At 46.8% G+C, this 20,876-nt stretch overlaps 1 protein-coding gene and 1 pseudogene across 1 annotated transcript in view; one reads left to right on the forward strand and one right to left on the reverse strand.

Annotated features, from left to right (window-relative positions):
• Positions 1 to 4,068, forward strand: part of CEP192 (centrosomal protein 192kDa) — a 144,529-nt gene extending 140,461 nt beyond the window's left edge. Inside the window, 1 exon segment of the mRNA XM_011936637.1 lies at positions 3,649 to 4,068. Within this exon segment, the coding sequence (XP_011792027.1) occupies positions 3,649 to 3,787 (139 nt within the window). The 3' untranslated portion in view covers positions 3,788 to 4,068.
• Positions 4,069 to 14,698: 10,630 nt separating this feature from the next.
• On the reverse strand, positions 14,699 to 19,232 carry LOC105507946 (annotated as a pseudogene).
• Positions 19,233 to 20,876: the final 1,644 nt, after the last annotated feature.

Below are 20,876 nucleotides of genomic sequence, written 5' to 3' on the forward strand. Positions count from 1 at the left end.
TGTTGACCTTGGAGAAGCAGCAGGACAGTAGAGGCAGATGCCACAGGAACCCCAGTGACAGTTCTTACCACAGAACTGAAGTCATAGGCACTTACGGCATTGTGTGCTGTTGTATTTGTCCCAAACATGAGACACTGTGACTTTAGACAAAGGCTTACAAAACATAATTGCCAGAGGAGAGCAACAGTTAGCTTGCCTTGGCAGTGGAACAAAATCTGTGTTCTTAAAGCCCTGAGAAGCAATTCCCAGCCTTTAGTTAATCACAGTTTTCATTTGTTAGATCACCCTGTGCTCTATGACACCATTAACTACACATTTCCAAAGTAATAATCGGAATATAGTCATCTGTAGGGTGCAGGAGATAATTACTTACAAAGAAGCACTTTTTCCAAGGCCCCCGGGAGCCGTGGGGCTGCTCTCTGTAAGCTCCGGCACTAGCCCAGGAAAGTGGCTGTTCCTTATAGGCTGCCAACTGATTCTAGCTGGAGGAGGCAGAAGAGCTCGCCCAAGAAGGTGCAGGGGTTTTGCCCAGTGCGGAGGTCGGTAAACACTGATGTGTGATAGATTGTAAGTGAGGTAATGGGGAAAAGGAAACATTGCTAACAGGCTTTTTTGTAAGGGTTCTTTTTTGAGGGTTCTAAGTGATGATCTCTTTCTTACATCTTTTTTAAAAGATTTGTTTATGTTTCTACTTAGTCCCAAAAAGCATCTTTGTCTTAACCTATTGGTTCATGCACATCTAATCCCAGCTGAGGTGTGGTAGCTAATAGGTTTCACCTCAACTGTGCCCTCATGTCCTTGCACAGTGCAGGGTGCACAATCCTGGCAGACCTTGCCTGTCATTTGAGAGAGAAGGACAGTTCCTAGAAAAGTGACAAGCCAAGGAACAGAGTTATCATTGAGCTGCAGTGACTTCGCACCCATATGTGGGAACAAATTTTATTACCTTTTTCAGTTTCTTTGATAATGGTGTTACCTTGTACGTGCTAATGTACTGGCTTTTTTTTTTTCTGTAGAAAGTGTTCCTTTAAAGAAATGTTTCGGGCCGGGCATGGTGGCTCACGCCTGTGATCCCAACATTTTGGGAGGCCAAGACTTGCAGCTCATCTGAGGTCAGGAGTTCAAGATCAGCTTGGCCAACATGTGAAACCCTGCCTCTACTGAAAATACAAAAAGTAGGCCAGATGCTGTGGCTCACGCCTGTAATCCCAGCACTTTGGGAGGTCGAGGAGGGCAGATCATGAGGTCAAGAAATCAAGACCATCCTGGCCAACATGGTGAAACCCTGTCTCTATTAAAAATACAAAAATTAGCTGGGCGTGGTGGTGGGCACCTGTATTCCCAGCTACGCAGGAAGCTGAGGCAGAAGATTTGCTTGAACCTGGGAGGCAGAGGTTGCAGTGAGCTGAGATCGTGCCACTGCACTCTAGCCTGGCGACAGAGCGAGACTCTGTCTCAAAAAAAAAAAGTAACCGGGCCTGGTGACGTATGCCTGTAGTCCCAGCTACTCAGGAGGTTGAGTCAGGAGATTGGCTTGAACCAGGGAAACAGGTTGCAGTGAGCTGAGATTGCGCCACTGCACTCCAGCTTGGGCGACAGAGCGAGAATCCATCTGGAAAAAAAAATGTTTTGAAAGAAAAGAAAGAAGTGTAGGTGCTAGAATTTGTAGGTTCCACTAAGCCCTTTCCATGTAGATAGGGCCTGCAGGGAGTTGGGGGTTGAGTGTGCACAGCCTGATGGCCTCTCTGCTCCCTCGATGTGTTTCTGCTCTGCGTGCCTTTGCAGATAAATCCATCATAGCTAGAGAGAGGATCTGAACTAGACCTCCCCACTGGATTCAGAGGACTTTCCTGCTACCTTTTCCCGTGTGTGTGTGTGTGTGTGTGTGTGTGTGTAGATTAAATTAGTTTTTAATAATAGTACTACAAAGTACTTTTTAAAGTATATCCATCTTGCTGGGAGTGTTCTATAGCTGTATTAAATGTTGTGGTTCTTTCTAAATTGCATTCCAGTTTATTCAGTGTATCTGTAAATCTAAAGCAGATGATATATTTTAATCACAATAGACTTAAATTTTCAGTTTGATAGAGAACAGTTCTATATTCTGTTAATAATGAGTTCTTCCAGAGATTTGTTTTGGGGTATTTTATTATTTTTAGTAATTCATAAGTTATAATGCCTCTTAAATAGGCAAATGATACCATATATATCCAAGTATTGACCCGCCAACATGAAACAGAAAATTGTAGCTAATGCCATGGGCCAGGTTAGATTTTTTTTAAAAGGTACGTTATCTTTGACATGGTAAAACAAGTGTAATGCATTTGGGAAAAATAACCCAGCCTTTAAATAAAAATATAGAGAGATATACATACACACCTTTGCGCTATATAGATATATTTAAGAACATACGTTATCTGTATTATCAGTTATATCCAGGAAAAGGCTTTGAAATACTGAAGCTGTTTTCTAAACCTTGTGCCCGGTGTACTCTTATGCACCCAAGAGCCGACACTGCTGGGTTTTTCAGGACAGATGCTGGAAACCGAAACGTCCATCACTTCTGGTCGCCAGGCTTTAAAACACACGGCTCTGAGACAAGACTAAGGGGTGAAGTACCTTCCCCTGAGCTTGGAATGTCCCCTTAAAAACGGCTCAGCCTTGAGGTTGATAACATCACATGGGCTGTGTGTAATACGTGTGTAGCCTCATTCACACTGTGAATAGCTTGTTAAATTGCATATTTTGAGGTGTATTTTGAAGCTCTTAGGACCTAGTTTTAGGGACAAAGACAAACCCCCCAGAATACTATTTTTAACCATAGGGCACTCATTACCTGCCTCTATATACTGTAATCTGAAAGTCAAGTTTCTAGAATATTTTTGATGAAAGTTTTGAGCCAGGCGTGGTGGCTCACGCCTGTAATCCTAGCATTTTGGGAGACGAAGGCGGGCGGATCACTTTAGGCCAGGAGTTTGAGATCAGCCTGGCCGACATGGTGAAACCCCGCCTCTACTAAAAGCACAAACCTTAGCTGGGCGTGGTGGCGGCCGCCTGTAATCCCAGCTACTTAGGAGGCTGAGGCAGGAGAATTGCTTGAACCCGGGAGGCTGAAGTGGGGTGCCATTGCACTCCAGCCTGGGCATCAGGAGTGAAACTCTGTCTCAAAAAAAAAAAAAGTTTCATATGAATTTTAGAGCAAAACCTGCACAGCCCATTAATGATAGGGTTGGGAGAAGTTGTTTTAATCTTTCCAGTACAATGTGCTGTCTGGACTGAGTAAAACGGGCAATTAGGGTGTTCCCGAACTCTTTCTTAGGTAGATAGCTTTTGCAGGCAGAATATAAAGCTGTATATATGATAGTTTAGACATCTTATTTTCGTTTTTATATATTAATAGTTACTGGATAGCCAGGAATATATATGCGTGTAATACTGTTTTAATCCAATTTTAGATTTTTCTCTCCTTTGTGTCATTTTCTCATTAAATAATAGCATCAAAGAAACTATAAATACATTTAAGCTGAATGTGGCTTGACTGAGCTCTTTCGTCAACACCCGAGCCAGGCGCTGTGCTGCTGTGCTGCCTGGGACAGGGTTGCGGGGACTGTCACGACATGCCGCTGTCATGTGCCTCTCTCTTTCCAGAGCCCAGCATTACATCAACATGCCCGTGCAGTTCAGACCGAAGTCCGCAGGCAAATTTGAAGCTTTGCTTGTCATTCAAACAGATGAAGGCAAGAGTATTGCTATTCGACTAATTGGTGAAGCTCTTGGAAAAAATTAACTAGAATACATTTTTGTGTAAATTACATAAGTTGTATTTTGTTAACTTTATCTTTCTACACTACAATTATGCTTTTGTATATATATTTTGTATGATAAATTGGATATCTATAATTGTAGATTTTTTTTTTTTACAAGCTAATACTGAAGACTTGACTGAAATATCATGTATCTAGCCTACAGTATTGTACTTAACTTTTACAGGTGAGAAGAGAGTTCTCTGTTTGCACTGATTATGATATTCTGAATAAATATGGAATATATTTTAATGTATATCCAGAAGTTTTTCAGTTAGCTTGTCTTTTTCTATGTCATACAGAAATTAAATATCACTTTATTCTGTTAATTATTTTCAAGCTTCTGTGTCTGTTCTGTGATATTTATCCTCCATCGCACAGTTTCTTTTCTCCTAAGAAATTCCTTCTCTGTTCCACTTTTAGCCAGTTGCCCAGAGTAGAAAGGACAGTTTGCTTTTCAAGCAGCTGGTTATTTTACCGAGAGGGGGAGCCTTCATAGTCTGTGCAAACACAGTGAAGAGGTTCCCACGTTGGTATCTTGAGTCTTTACATCTCCTCTGACCTCACATACTGTATGTAAAGCTAGACAGGACAACTGCTGCAGAAGCTGGTACAGATGGGGTAGGTTCCAGTGGGACACAGGGAGGGAAACAGCAGGCCCCGAGAGCTGTCTATGGTAGGCTTGAGGTCGAGGCGGTGACACGGTTTTTTGTTTTTGTCTTTTTTTTTTGAGACGGAGTCTCGCTCTGTCGTCCAGGCTGGAGTGCAGTGACGCAATCTCAGCTCACTGCAAGCTCCGCCTCCCGGGTTCATGCCATTCTCCTGCCTCAGCCTCCTGAGTAGCTGGGACTACAGGTACCCGCCACCACGCCCGGCTAATTTCTTGTATTTTTAGTAGAGACGGGGTTTCACCGTGTTAGCCAGGATGGTCTCGATCTCCTGACCTCGTGATCCACCCATCCCGGCCTCCCAAAATGCTGGGATTACAGGCGTGAGCCACTGCGCCCAGCCAGTGACACGGTTTTACCCAGGAGGAACGTAGTTATTAATTGCTCCTCTCACCATTATTAGAGAGTCTCCTGATGAAGCTTTCTGAGCCCCAGCTCATTGTCTTTGACTTTGAAGCAACAAAATCCCAGATCTGTGTAGCTGCTCGGGGATGATCACAGTCGGATATTACGTGGAGTAGAAGGACCTCGGGGCCTGTGGAAAGCTGACCGGGAGGCTTAAACCAGTTACAGTTTAAGAGCGATGACTGTGAGCTTGGGAGAAAAACATCCCTTTTTCCTTTTCCCTTTTTCCACTTCACTTTTGCTGAGTAATTTTTGCTTAGAAATCAAATTTGTAAAAACATTTTTTTTCACAAGTTAAACAGGTGGTACTTAGTAATGATACTGCTTGACTTCTAGATTTTGTGCATCAAATATGGGATGACCTCACGCTTGAATTTGTGCTTATTGAACAACATTCAGCCTTAAAAGTTTTAAAACCGTGCTATTGCGTTTTAAGACTGTTTGCCATGGTCTTTTAAGTGTTTGCCAAGGTCAGTTCATAGCAGTCCTAATAGTTTCAATTCTGTGCAACTGTTACTTTGCCTTTCAATTTATACTCACAAGGTCAAAAAACAGGATTAAACGACAAAACTATAAAGGTGACTCTTATTTATTTATTTATTTTAAGGCAGAGTTTAGCTCTGTCGCCCAGGCTGGAGTGCAGTAGCACAATCTCGGCTCACTACGACCTCCACCTGGAGTTCAAATGATTCTCCTGTCTCAGCCTCCCGAGTAGCTGGGATTACAGGTGCCCACCACTATGCCAGCTAATTTTTGTGTTTTTAGTAGAGACAGGATTTCGCCATGTTGGCCAGGCTGGCCTCAAACTCCTGACCTCAGGTAATCTGCCCGCCTCTGCCTCCCAAAGTGCTGGGATTACAGGCGTGAGCCACTGTGCCTGGCCAAAGGTGACTCTTCCTTAAAAGTGACTTTTAGGGATCTGCAGTTTGTCCTCTGCCTCCGTGATTTGGAAACATGATGCTTGGCGTTTGAAGAGCAGGTGAGTATGGACAAATGATTTGTGCAGCCAGTCACCACTCCTAAAGCAAATGCAGACTATGCTGTCTTCAAGACAGCTGCCAGTGTGAGAGCAGTGCCTGGGCAAGGTCATTGCAGAAGCTTGGCTTTAGCAAGCCTCCTATCTGAAATCTGTCTCCATTCTTCCCCATCCCTTCCCACACTAATGTCTTCAGTCTCCACCTCTCCTCTGAGCTCCGGACTCGTGGGTCCAGCCAGATGCTTCCATTTGGTTGTGATGTAGGCGGCTCAAACTTCTGATTCTCTCCGTGCCTCACGGGCTTCGCCTTGCTTTCCTCATTCTACCAGCCCATTTCCTTACCCTCAAGCCCTCACATCGCTCCCTCTAAATTGTGCCTCTAACAAATCCTCATCCATCCGTCTCAGCGCTGGCCACAGCAGCCTCACTCAGTCCTCTCTGTGGCCACTTCAGTCATGTCCTCACCAGACCACCTGCTTGCTCTTAGCTCCAGATCCTTCTCTCCACAGAAGACAGGGTTATCTTTTGAAAGAGGTCAACCAGAGCCTAGGTTCCCTGCTCATATGTGAGGACAGTCACCTGCACATGGCATAAAGTCCAGATTCATCCCTGTGGTTTGGAGGTCCTCACCCCCGGCCACTGCCATCCCCCTGAGCTCCAGCTGAGTGGCCTCCCTGCTCTTCCAGCCAGCTCAGTGCTCACGTCTCAGGTTCTTCCCCAGGCTTTGGTGTGGCCAGCTCCGCTTCTCAGAGAGGCTCTCCTGCCCCATCCAAGGCAAGCTCCTCCTCCACGCATCGCACCGTCCGTTGTGGGTGGCCTTCATGTCCGCCGCATGTGTTCCTACTTGTTGGCTCTCCCTCCTGTGGAATGTAAGGTCTGCGTGACCGACCCTGCATGCCCGCATCCTCAGCACCTAGACAGCCTCGCGTGGCCTGCAGGAGTGTGACTGACCGCCCAGTGGCTCTGGTGCGTTTGCCACACTCTCCTGTTCTGGGAGGCTGTCTGCTCACCGCCCTGCTGCAGATGCCCAGCTGTTTCTCCCCACTCCCAGTAAACACTTTTCTCGAGAGAGCCTCCACCTTTGCCCCAAGATTTCTTACCGGTTTCTTATGTGTCTCCAGGACATATTTTCTAGTAGTCACAGCTAAATGTTTACTGGTGCTTCAATGTGCCAAGCAGTGTCCTAAGTGCTCTGTGTCTGCTGTGGTACTTAATTCTCAACAGCTTCATGGAGAGTGGGATTTTTACGGCGGAGGGACCTGCGAGTGGAGAGGAGGGACACAGTGCTTCCTTCTACGGTGGTCTGTCCACAGTGGCATCTGTGGACAGAGATGGATTTATAGGAGGCTGGGGCTGGAGCTGGTCTGGCCCACGGAGTTGATACTTGTATTACATAAAGAAAGTAAGGCTCAGAGGGTTAAGTAATTCACCAAAAGTCACACAGTTAAAACGTTTGAGCTGGGATTCAAACCTTGTTCTTTTCTGACTTAGGTACTGAGTCACAGATGGTAGAAACTGTTCTCAGCGTAGAAAACATGGAGCATTAGTGTACGGCTGCTTCTAAAAGCTGTTTGGTTGTAAAGCAGACCTAAGATTGCAAATTAATGTGTCCTGCAGCTAAGATTACTGGAGTCCACAGGAGTGAGGATACTTCTCTTGTCAAGCAGGTAAGACATTCCGCAGGCAAAACTTAAAGTTCTGTACAGCTCAGTGATGATGAATGTGCATCATTACTGATTTAATGAGTCCAGCGACGAGACTGTGTAAGTGGGCAGCTGTTTTTAGTTTTCAGTAAAACTGAGATTGGGATGATTCTTTACATGCAATACATAGATTTTATGGGACACAGATTTCTGGGCAGAATTAGACTGGGCTGTTTCTCACAACTGTGAACTTGTTCTCTTAACGAACATTCCCCCTTTTCAATTCAGTATTAAGTTTTTAAATTTTGATACTTAACATGATAGATTATTTCATAGAAGACTGATGAAAGCCTTGCTCTAAAGTGAAAAACTGTTTTCCCAGCCTCTTCCGGAATTAGATCATTTTTTAATATGTCTTTTTCATTAATGAAAACCCACTTGTCAGTCTCTTAAAGGTACATTTCCTGGCCGCTGCACGCTTTTGATGCCCAACTCGGTTAGGATGTGTGGGTTTCATATTGATGCTTCCTAAACTCTCAGAGCAGATTCACTTGGCATCTGATAAATTTTACTCACTCTTTAACTTTTATGCAAGTTTTTAGGTTTGCTAGTTGGCTTTTATTGAATTTCAAAATGCCACTTAGCGAACCCCACAAACACAGGCCCAGCTTCTTGTCAGTTCACCTGTCTGGTGTCACTGCCATACACACTTAGGACTCCTTGCTCCTCATCTCCTTCCAGGTCCAAAAATCGCACAGGACCACTTTAGGAGAAATTGTTTGATACGAATTTATTTTTAAGGATTAGTTTGTTGACTTGTTTTGTGTTTTTACACTATTTCCTGTATTACCTGAGCATGGATAGGAGAATGAACAGATAACTACGAAAATGTTCAGAGCAGTGTCATTCTAAAATAGTTCCTTTGCAAACAGGATTATTAGAGCAAGAAATAGGCGGATGCCCAGGCAGCTTCTAAGGGGGCCCACCATGGTCCCCACATGGCCTTGTGCAGTCCTTCCCTCCAGCCCCAATAGAAGGCCTCCACATTGAGGAAAATTTCACCTGCCTGATCCCATCACAAAAGATTCCGACTCTTGTCTGGCTACCAGACCCTCCCTTACTGGCCTCAGTAAAGCAAGCTGCCATCCCAGGGAGGGCCACATGGCAAGGAGTCAAGTGAGGTTGGAATTGGTGGGCAGCTAGCTGCGAACTGAGGCTCCCAGCCCAGCAGGCCGGAAGGACGTGGATCATGCTGGCACCAAGTGAAGGCACTTGGAAGTAGGTCCTTCCGCAGTCGGGCCTCAGATGAGACCCCATCTCGGTGACAGACACCACAACTGCAGCCTGAGAGCCCACAGCAGAGGACCCACTAAGCTGTGCCCGGATTCCCCGTGCCAGACGCTGGAAAATCGATGCTTGTTGTTTGAAGCCTTGGCACCTGTGTAAATTCATTCCACAGCATCAGATAACTCACACAGCAGGTGTTTAATTAAAGAGAAACATCACTGCAGATATAACCAGCTCTTTGAAATCGGCCACCTTGGTGGCAAATAGTTGCTTATAAAAGATTGAGACAAGCCAACAAGTGTTGACGTTTTGTGATTAAACACTCTTTTAACCTTTAATAAAACATTCCCATCTTTTGTTTCACTTTCACTTTTTTTTTTTTTTTTTGAGACAGAGTCTCCTTTTGTCACCCAGGCTGGAGTGCAGTGGTGGGATCTCGGCTCACTGCAACCTCCGCCTTCTGGTTTCAAGCGATTCTCCTGCCTCAGCTTCCCGAGTAGCTGGGATTACAGGCGCTTGCCACCATGCCCAGCTAATTTTTGTAGTTTTGGTAGAGACAGGGTTTCACTGTGTTGGCCAGGCTGGATCCTGACCTCGTGATCCACCCACCTCAGCTGCCCAACGTGCTGGGATTACAGGCGTGAGCCATCGTGCCGGGCCACAGTTTTAATCTTATGCCTCGGTGTAAATGTAGGCACACTGATAAAAGATCCTGTAAGTTAAATTCATGCCAGTGTAAAGGAGTAGAAGGATTCAGAACTTAGGGAACAGAAAGGGAGATTATGGAAATGAAAGAAAACGTGACCCATCTGGTCTTTAAGGAATTTGCTTGTCGAGATGGGAGAGGGGTGCAGTGAGGATGCTAGCACCCCTCAAAAGAGAGCCCGACTCTGGAGGCTGACAGCCAAGGCCTTGGGCTTTGGAGAGTGGCTCTGAGTGAAGGTAGAGTTGAGCAAGCAAAGCCACAGTTGGAGCCGGAATCCTCCCTGGTGTGTTCATGACAGTTCTCATCCTGCTGTGTCCTGTGCCCACCCAGAAGATGCACAGGAGCACATGTCACTGGCGGGTAGGTTCTGCGACATGTTGGCATAGACAGCCAGGCCAGGCAGCCCTCTTCCCAGTATGACTGCAGAGGGGGAGGGACTCGCCCAGCCCCAACCCCACTGGGTGCAGCCAGATTCTGCTTACGTTTTAGTTGCCCCACGAAATCGCCCTTCTGTCAAATCTGTGAGGAGAGGCAGTCATTTATGCCTTGCTATGCACGAGACGCTGAGGCAGGGCAGGGAAGGAACCCTCATCATCTGAGCAGACTCCCAGGGGCGTCCTCAGGATGTGTCTAGCGTGGACAGAAAGGCTGCTGGGAGATCTGGGGAGGCCTTGCCATATCACAGTTTTGCAGAGGCCACCTCTGTGTCCGTGCGACATGTACATTTTCAGTCTTGGAAGTTGGTGTTCAGCAGCCACCCTGGCCCTGTCTTTATGGAAGCGTCTGGAGAGCTCCATGTGCTCTGCTGGTGGAGCCTGCTCGCCCTCGTCCCATGTCTCTGCAGCCTCGTTTCCCCTCACTTGCTCCTCATGTCACGTCCGCCCTCATACCCCTGGAGTGGGGTAGCCTCTTCCCAACTTGGGCCGCAACACGTCCGTGAAGCTTATCAGGAATGCATATTTTGTGTTAAAGTAGAAGATAACAATAACTAAAGCTGTCAGTTCTCTCTAAACCAATTTCTACATTTAATGCCTTTCTAATAATGATACCTACAAGGTGTTGATTCAAGTAGAAAAGTGGTTCTTAGGTTGGCATGGCAGTGCCAACAGGACAGCCAGGATGTGCTGCAGAGGGAGGGTGATGGCCTGTGGTTCTCCCGGGCACACCACACAGGTTGTCATTGTCAGCCTCCTGGTGCCGACATCAAGGTGAGGAAATGTGTGCTCCCTCTGAGAGATGGTGGGAGCCTCCTGTTGCTAGTCTTTCTCTCTGGAAGGGACCAGCCCTCAGGATTCACATGTGTCACCTTCTACTGGTGGTCCATTTCTGCCATGTTTGGTGGTTGGGTTTAATTCAGGAGGGAAGCTATTAGGAAGAAACATAGCAACAACTAAGCTTGTATGTCGGCCTCTGCCTGCTGGAATCCCAGGTCTTCTCTCAGTGGAAACTCGTGGGGCCACATCCAATCCTAACGGTAATTAAAGCAGCCTGGGTGAGACTGGCTTGTGAAAAGATCAGTGAAACAGAATGGAATCCAGAAAGACTCAGATACACACAGAAATTTAGTAGATGGTAAATGGCAACATTTCAGTGAGAAAGAGATGGGTTAGCCCAAAATATCTTCCAGGTGAATCACATGTTAGAAATAAAACTAAGAGTCCCAGAAGAAAATATGAGAGAACAATTTCAGTTATTCGTTTCCAATTAGAAACAAAACGCAAGTTTTCTCTCACCAGCGCAGCATGGGAGTTCTCAGAATTAACCAGGTAGCTTCACGCAGGAATGTTAGCTTTGCACATGAAGTGTGTTCTAATTTGGTGTACACCGTGAGGAAATGGAGGCTGAGCAAGCGAAGCGGTTTAGTTACCTTCTGGGCTGGTCACCCGGGCGGTCCTCTGTGAGAAAGAGATCTGGACAGGTTTCTCTGGTCTTTTTTAGCTCAGGACTGCTGTCCAGCACCCGCCCTTGCTAGGATACCTTCAGTGGTGTGGCTGCTGGTTGCTGTATGGCAGACAAATGTTTGTCTTTCCCTCTTTCTGTTAGTTTAATAGCAATCTTAAGCCACTTAAGAGGTTTTAAATGTTTCCAGTTATTTAAATCTTTAGACCATGAAGAAAGCCATTGTTTTCTTGGGTGCTAAAGAGGGTGGTGGGCCAGTTCCCTTCCACAGCCTAAGCCTGAGGCTATCCCTAAAACTGATTAAAGATCAGTTACTAAAATATGCGAATCATGCAAAGATGACCAAGAGAATAAAATAAAAAAGATGTAAACAGTATGTAAAGTGTGATACTTTTCTGTAAGGAAAATTACTCATATTGGATGCAGGTGCACTGGGAACACTTCAGGGAACATCTGCAGGTGGAGAAAGCAGGGTGCCTTTGAGAAGGCGGATGGCAGGATGTTTGTTGTTCATGTTACGTCTTTCTGTCACGTTTTGATTTTGAATAATAGGTATTATTTCTGTGGTCTGAAAAGGTGGGAGACCAAAAGTCAGAGAATATAACCAACCCAACACACCAGAAGCTAGTGAAGCCCTCTGAATGGCTGATCCCAGGGTAAGTTCCCATGTGCTAAGCTGGAATCAAAAGTGTGGGGTCTTCATGGCGCCCGTGCATGTACAGTTGAGTGGATCTGCTGCCAGCACGTGTTGTGCTGTGCCTGCGCCTGGCATGTCTGCACGTGCTGTGCCTGCACAGGGCTTGCATTGGTACCAGGCTGGCGCGGTCTGGGGAGGGCCTGGGGAAGGCCGACTAGGGCCTCCACTGTGGGACACAAGTCCTCAGACCTGGCTGCTTTGCTGTACGTGACAAACCAAATGGGGGTGCAGATGTTTGATGTTGGCCAACAATGGGGGAATCAGGTAGGTGTGCCCCGGCATCCTTGCTCCTCGGTGCAGTGTGCAGGGCTCTCGAGTTAAAAGCAAGCGTCCCTGGGCGTTAAAAGCAAGCATCCCCGCGGGTGGGGACGGTCCCTGGGCGGTTCTGGGCTACACCTTCCTGCCCGGTTTCCCTGCGAGGCGGGCGGCAGTGGAACTCACTCCACAAAGGCTGCCTCTCACTGCGGCCGCCGTGTCACCGCCAGAGCTGTCAGGTACGTCAGTCATGCTGCTTTGTGGTCATGTCACTGGCATAATCCCAAGATTAGGTGGCCACAAAGAGCCATGAATGAGGTGGTAATTGCGTTCAAGGGAAAAAGAGTTAAAGAAAAAAAGACTCTCCTTTCTCACAAGATCCGTGAAAGAAGTGACAGCTCATATTTTAAAGCTGGAGCCAGATAATTGTGGTGAGAGATCTTTGTGTGTTCTCCGGAAAGTGCTGCATGCGCACAATGAATATTCAAATGCCGTCTTGCTGTGAATCCCAGATCGCAGGGCCGGGGCCGTCTGCACGGCCGTCGGGGGAGTCGGCCCGGCCGCGGGAGGGAGCCACACCCAGGGCCTGGGCGCGCTGCGGGGACGCCGGCTCCGAGCAAGGGGACGCCGCCCCTCGGGAGTCGCTGGGAAACGAGTCAGCGCCGGGCAAGCAGCCTGTGCCGCGGACACCGAGTCAGCCGTGCTCGGCGGGGGGGCTCGCTCCGCACTCGGTGCCAGAAAATGCCCAGAGGAGCGGGGCGGCCCCAGGGCTTCCTTCCGGAGCACGAGGCCCGGCGCGGAGTCCAGTCCCCCGCTGTGGGGCGCCCGCACCTTCCCCTCAGCGACCGGAGCCACAGGGAGGCCCGGGCAGAAGCGAACTTCGCCGCCCTGGCGGGGCCTCGTGGCTGAGGCTGCAGAGCTGGGGGTCCCCGCGGGCCCGCGTTTCAGGGGTCCGGAGGCGCATCCGCGGGGTTCCCGGGCAGCAGCAGGAGGCGCCCGCCTGGGAGGAATCCGGATCCGGACAACTGCGGTCGCGGTGGGAGGCGGCGCCAGGCCACGCGGGGCGGACGGAGGCGGGAACAGCCCGCTTTCGCGGCGCCGAAGCAGGAATGGCGACCCCTCTGCGGGGGACCTCGGGAGGAAATGCCTGGCTTGGGGAGTCCGCGCTCGGCGCGGGTTGTGGGGGCGGCCGGGTGCTCCGGGGTCAGCCTAGTCCTGCTTTTCAGGGGCTGGAGGCGGAGGGGAGCCGTGGAGCCCGCTCCCGCCGGACAGAAGCCCAGGTGGGGAGGCCGGTCCCAGCCGCAGCCGCGCTGCCCCATTCCTTGGCTCCAGCGCCAGAGCTGCCCCGCTGCGCCCCTGGCTTTCTGCCTCTCACCCTCGCCCTCGCACTCGCCCTCTGCCCTCTGCCCTCTCTCTCCTAAAGCCAGTCCTTCCTGTTTCTCCCGGGGGCTTCCTCGGGGGCTTCATATGTGTCGCACCCCCGCTCTGGGGTAAGAAAGGGCGCCACGGGAGGGCTGCCTGGGTTTAAGGGTCTGTCCACCAGACTTATGGTACTTTACCGCTCTGTGCCTCAGTTTCCTCATCTGAAAAGTAGAGCTCATATTAGCCTTGACCTTGTAGGTGCTGAACATCAAATGAGCTCATACAAGGGAAGGGGTCGTTTTACCGGTAGAGGGTCGTGACCGCGCGTTGTCCAGGTTGTTAAGGGTCGTGGCTGCGCGTTGTCCAGGTTGTTGGCATTTTGAACAAAGAAACAGACAAAACGGGCGGCAAAGCAAGGAAAGAAGGAAGCAACGAAAGCAGGGATTTATTGAAAACGAAAGTACACTCCACAGTGTGGGGGCGGCCTGAGCAGGCTCAAGGGCTGCCCCAGAATATTCTCTGTCCAAATACCCGCTGGAGGTTTCCCATTGGCCACTCATGTGCTCCCCTCATGTGAATAAAGTGGTGGCCCAAGTCGGTCTGATTGGTTGCAGAAAGCAGCTAACCAGAGGCTGGAGTGAAGTTACAAAGGTCACACTCCCGCGCAAACATCTGATTGGTTGCAAAAAGCTAACCTTAAGAGGCTAAAGTGGAAGTTACAAAGTTGGACTAATATGCAAACGAAGACTGGCGGCAATGAGTCTGATTGGTTGTGGACGGCCAATTTCCTTTCGGCCCCACAGAGAAGGTGGGGGTTTGCAAAGGGAGTAACTTCTGGTCCTTTTGTTACTTAGGCGTGGAAAGTTAGTTTTCCTTTCAATTTAGTTCTAGAAAGTCCGGCGTGAAACGGCCTTAGGTTCCCTGCCTCCATACCCTGTTCTCCTGCCTCACTTAGACCGGTGAGTCCTAGAAAGGATGGCCATCGCTGGCCGCCACATCATCGGGGTCTCATGCATCCCTGCTCTTGCACCTCAGGAGGCAAGGCTGGGCTGCCCTGGGTTCGGATCTGTCCTTTGGAAGTGCTGTGTTCTGTTTTGGTTTTGCTCGTTTGGTTGTTTGGTGGGAGTTGGAGCAGGGGCAGAAAGTGACGCCCCTGGAGAGCTGCGGGCCCAAGCACTGGGGTGCAGCCCGGCTGTGAATCCATGCATTGAGACGCCGCCACCTGCCCTGGTGTGGGTGCCTGTGCGTCTTGCTTTGTGGTCATCCTGGCTGCTCTAGCACACAGGTGTCTAATCTTAAAGGCAGAAAGAAGACGTGGTCACCCCCCAAACCCTAGACTCTGTATTTGTGTGAAGTTTTCAGTGTTGTCTCAGGGGCAAGGAGAGGTGCTCAGCACGCAGGAGCTGCGGAACCAGACAGGAAGTCACCAAAGAGGGAGTCCAGGTCAAAAGGGACTTGGAGACACAACAGAAGCAACCACAAAGACCTTGTCTGAATCCGGACTGGAACAAGCCACCTGACAAAAGACATTTTGAGACAAGAGAAGTTGAAACATTGGCAAGGGGTTAGATATTAAGGGAGTACTGTTAGTTTTGTTGGGCGTGATAATGGTAATTTTTAAAAAATTTCTTGACTGGGCGTGGTGGTGAGCCAGCACTCCCAACACTTTGGGAGTCTGAGGCAGGAGAATCGTGAGCCCGGGAGTTCGAGACCAGCATGGGCAACATAGCACAACCTCAACTCTACAGAAAATTTTAAAACCTAGCCAGGCATGGTGGGAGGCCAAGGTGGGCGGATGACTTGAGGTCAGGAGTTCGAGACCAGCCTGGCCAACATTATAAAAATTAGTCGAGCATGATAGCGCACACCTGTAATACCAGCTACTAGGGAGGCTGAGCCAGGACAATTGGTTGAACCCGGGGGCAAAGGTTGCAGTGAGCCGAGATCGTGCCACTGCACACCAGCCTGGGTGACAGAGCGAGACTCCATCTCAATAAATAAATAAATAAATAAATAAAATGTCTGCAATAAAAAATGTTTTAAGATGAAGAGTAAGATCACAAAAATAATACTCAGATATAACAAGTTTTTCTTCTGTGACTCATATGAAGGACTCCAGAGGCCAGGATGGTGGTGAGAGCCACTACCTCCATGTGGCACGTGGGTTGCCCGGTGCTCCAGGCCTGCCCGGCCTCGGGGCCTGGCACCTGCTGCTCCCTTGGCCTGGAATGTTCTCACCCAAGACCCCTGCATCTGACTCTCACCTCCTTCCTTGTGTGTTCCTCACGTGTCTTTTTCATGAGGTCTTCCTTGACTTCTCTGAATAGAACTCCCTCTTCTCCTCCTCCCAATCCCTCTCCCCTCCAGTTTGACACCAAAGTACCTTTCACCCACTGAGGTCCTGTGTCACAGAAGGAAAGTGGAGGGGCAGGGTTTTGTTCTGCTCACTAATGGATATCCTCAGACAGTATGTATGTATGTATGTATGTATGTATTTATTTCTGTTTCTTTTTTCTTCTCTTTTTTTCCTACTAAACCACCAAACAGGCAAAACCCAGCACAGTGTTTAATGGTGGGAGGTCCCTGATGGGTCTCTGCTGGGTCTCTGCCAGGACACGAAGAAGTGGCTCGGGTTCCAGGCTTCTGTCAGATGTGCCGGCTGTCTAGGCTCCCAGGGCCTTCTATTCTTACAGCAGGTGGCCGCCATGCCCCTGACGTTTCCCTGACGCACAGGCTGTCTCCAGGGCCATCGCCGAGTCGGTGCAGACTTGCAGACCCATGTAAACCCAGTGGGCCCCTTAGAGGTTTGGGAAGGAGAGGTCACCATTGCTGGCTCTACTGTGACTGTCCTGACTTGGCCCTCACTGGGCATTAATGCTTCAATTTCACAATGCGCTTGGGCAGATGTCCCCTGGTCCTACGAGAGGCTCCGCTCATCCCAGGCACACTTACTTAGTATTAGAGAGCGCCCATCTTTATCTTAGGTGAAAAAGAAAGAAAGAAAAGAAAGAACTTTAACAACGCTGTAGACCAATTGAGCCTAACAGACACATACAAAAACACTCCACCCAACAACAGCAGAATACACATTCTTCTCGAATGTACACAGATGTACATAGATCACAGGTTATGCCACAGAAGAAATTCTTAACAAATTTAAGAAGATCGGGCCGGGCGCAGTGGCTCACACCTGTAATCCCAGCACTTTGGGAGGCTGATGTGGGTGGATCATGAGGTCAAGAGATCGAGACCATCCTGGCTAACACAGTGAAACCCCGTCTTTACTAAAAATACAAAAAAATTAGCTGGGCGTGGTGGCGGCACCTGTAGTCCCAGCTACTTGGGAGGCTGAGGCGGGAGAATGGTGTGAACCCGGGAGGTGGAGCTTGCGGTGAGCCGAGATCGCGCCACTGCACTCCAGCCTGGGCGACAGAGCGAGACTGATCAAAGCCATACAAAGCATCTTTCTAAACCACAGTGGAATGAAACTAGAAACTAATAGTCGTAGGAAAAGGAGAAAATTCCCAGATATGTGGAAATTAAACAACACAGTCTGAACAACCAACGGGTCAAAGAAAAAACACAAAGGAAATTACAAAATATCTTGAGAAAAAATGACAATAAAAACACAACATAACAGAAGTTATGGAAGTAGCAAAAGTAGTACTAAAGAAAAAGTTTATAGCACAGAACACGTACATTAAGAAATAACAAAGATCTCAAATCAACAACCTAACTTTACACTTCAAGAAATTAGAAAAACAAAAACAAACTTAGCAGGGGGAAGAATACCATAAGCAGAAAGTGAAGAACAGCCAGCATGTGCAGAGATCACACGGTGAGAGAGGAATCAAGGGGGCAAAGGGGATGGTGCCAGGCTCTAGTTAACAACCAGCTCCCACAGGAACTCACAGAGCAAGAACTCATCGCAAAAACGACACCAAGCCGTTCATGAAGGATCTGCCCCCCATCACCCAAACACGTTTCACTAGACCCCGCCTCTCAACACTGACACATTGAGGATTAAGTTTCAACATGATATTTGACGGGAACAAACCAACCATATCCAAACCATAGCAGTGCAGCTGCTATGGAAAACAGCATGGAGATTCCTCAAACAATTAAAAATGGAATTAACATACAATCCTTGAACCTTGAGGATAGTACACTAAGTGAAATAAGCCAGTCACAAAAAGAAAAATGCTAAATGTTAATTTCATTTATTTTGTTTTTATTTTTGTGGATTGCTTTTACATTTTTTATTTAATATTGATTTCTAATTATTATATAAAATGTTTACATGGTTCTAAAATCAAATCTAAAACAAAGAAATCGAAATCAACAACAAAGGAAGGTACATTCCGATTAGTCTAACTTCCATCTGTTGTTTCCAATACCCAGTTCCCTCCCTCATGCTATAAATAACAATTTATATATATATATATAAAATGGTTATTACTATTTTAGAAAGAGAATATTCCACAATAATTAAGACCATAGGCTTTATAGTTATGAATTCCTTCATTTAGCAAGTATTTAGTTCACACCTATTATGTGCCAGACTTGTGTTAGACCCTGGAGATATAGTAATGGTCTATGTCATCATAGAACTTTTTTAAAAATTGTGGACAAAAACATATAAATTTTACCATTTTAACCGTTTCTAGGCACACGGTTTAGTAGTGTTCACTGTAAGTACCTTGTGTGCATCAGAGTTCTAGAAATTTTCATCTGGTAAAACTGAAACTCTAGACCCATTGAAGAAAAACTCCTTTCTCCCTTTTCCCGGATGATTAAGATCCCACCAATAAAATCTTCCACCATGTGTCATGCGGTATATCTGTTTGTAACCTTTCCTAGACCAACTGGTACAGCTGACTGATGAAATTGAATTTCAGGTTGTAACCAGTGCATCCTCTTCATTATCAACATTAATATCAAATACATTTACCAGGCCATCAGGTGAACCTGAGACTACCATGTTGGGATTGCTGGGATGGAAACGTACTTGAGTGACATCATCGCTATGTGTCTCTGAATATGCACCAATCGCGTCTTTAGTTGTACGTAAATCCTGAGAATTCATCCTTGCATCCCAAAACACCAACCATGCATCATCATCAACTTTTCTGTAGCAGCACAAATAATATGATCATTACAGTTAATATTAAAATGGATAAAAGTATTGGAAGGGTAATCCTTGAAGAGCTGGACAGGTTTGTCACTGGCTATTTGAGCTTCCCAACATTTTACAGTGCCATCAGTATATCCTGAATATCACGGTCACAGGAATTCACAAATTTCACTCGATTAAGAAGTCCAGGATATCCACTAAATTCTCAGAGTACATTTAATCTTTCTTTATCATATATTCTGATCGATCCATTAGAATATAAAACAGCAACCAAGTTTTATTTTCCTGCTTGCACAGTCTTTGATATGTCTATGCCAAGAAGTTAAGTGGGCTTTTTGGTTCCTGAGGAGCGTTTAACAATGTGCAGATTAGCAAACTGTTCCTCAGTCTTTTCCATATCAACAGTAGCATCCAAGGGTAGTAAAACTCCAGAAATCCCACTTTTAGGTATTTACTCAGGAGAAATAACAACTTATGTCCACACAAACACTTGTACACGTGTTCATCACAACTTTATTTATAACAGCCAAATACCTCAGCAGTTGGCCTCCAGTGAGTACTGGAGAAAATGCAGGCTCCCAGATTTCTTTCTTGATTTCTTGTTCAGATTGTTTACTCTTGGCATATGTAACTCCTACTGATTTTTGTATGTTGATTTTGTATCCTGAAACTTTCCTGGATTTGTTTATCAGTTCTAACAGTCTTTTGGTGGAGTCTTTAGATTTTTCTAAGTGTAAGATCACGTCATCTGTGAAAAATGCTAATTTGACTTAATTCTTTCCAATTTGGATGTCATTTATTTCTTTCCCTTGCCTAATTGCTCTGGTTGAGACTTAAAGTATTATGTTGAATAAAAATGGTGAAAGTAGCCAGGTGCAGAGGCTCACACCTGTAATCTCCGCACTCTGGGAGGCCGAGGTGGACAGATTGCTTGAGGCCAGGAATTCAAGACCAGCCTGGGCACCACGGAGAAACCCCATCTCTACTAAAAATATAAAAATTAGTCAGATACAGTGGCGCATGCACGTAATCCCAGCTACTTGTGAGGCTGCAGCATGAGAATCACTTGAACCCAGGAGGCGGAGGTTGCAGTGAGCTGAGATCACACCACTGCACTCCAGCCTGGGTAACAGAGCGAGACTCTGTTTCAAAAAAAGAAAGGGTTGAAAATAGGTGTTTTTTGACTTGTTCCATATGTTAGAGGAAGGGCCTTCAATTTTTCCCTATTCAGTGCCATATAAGCTGTGGAACTGTTATATATAGCCTATATTACTTTGAGGTATGTTAGAGGAAGGGCCTTCAATTTTTCCCTATTTAGTACCATATAAGCTGTGGAACTGTTATATATAGCCTGTATTACTTTGAGGTATGTTCCCTTTATACTCAGTTTGATGATGGGTTTTATCATAAAGGGATGCTGAGTTTTATTGAATGCTTTTTCTAGATGTGTTGAGATGATCATATAGTTTTTGTTCTGGGTTCTGTTAATGTGATGTATCACATTTATTGATTTGCATATGTTAAACCATCCTTGCGTCTCTGGGATAGATCCCATTTGACCATGTTGAAACATCACTTTAATGTGTTGTTAAATTCAATTTGCTAGTATTTTGTTGAATATTTTTGCCTCTATGTTCAATCAGTGATACTGACTTACCATTTTCTTTTTTTGTTGTGTCCTTGTCTGGTTTTGGTATCAGGGAAATGCTGGCTTCAGAGAACAAGTTAGGAAGTATTCCCTCTACTTCAATTTTTTTTTAGGGGTTTGAGTAGAATTGGTTCTAGTTCTTTGTAAAACGTTTGATAGGATTCAACAGTGAAGCCATTATATCTGGGCTTTTTTTTTTTTTTTTTGAGACAGATTCTCACTCTGTCACCTAGGCTGGAGTGCAGTGGCCGGATCTCAGCTCACTGCAAGCTCTGCCTCCCGGGTTTACACCATTCTTCTGCCTCAGCCTCCCGAGTAACTGGGACTACAGGCGCCGCCACCACACCCGGCTAGTTTTTTGTATTTTTTAGTAGAGATGGGGTTTCACCGTGT

The sequence above is a fragment of the Colobus angolensis genome, unplaced genomic scaffold (assembly GCF_000951035.1).
Source record: "Colobus angolensis palliatus isolate OR3802 unplaced genomic scaffold, Cang.pa_1.0 Scaffold155, whole genome shotgun sequence".
Taxonomy (NCBI): Eukaryota; Metazoa; Chordata; class Mammalia; order Primates; family Cercopithecidae; genus Colobus; species Colobus angolensis.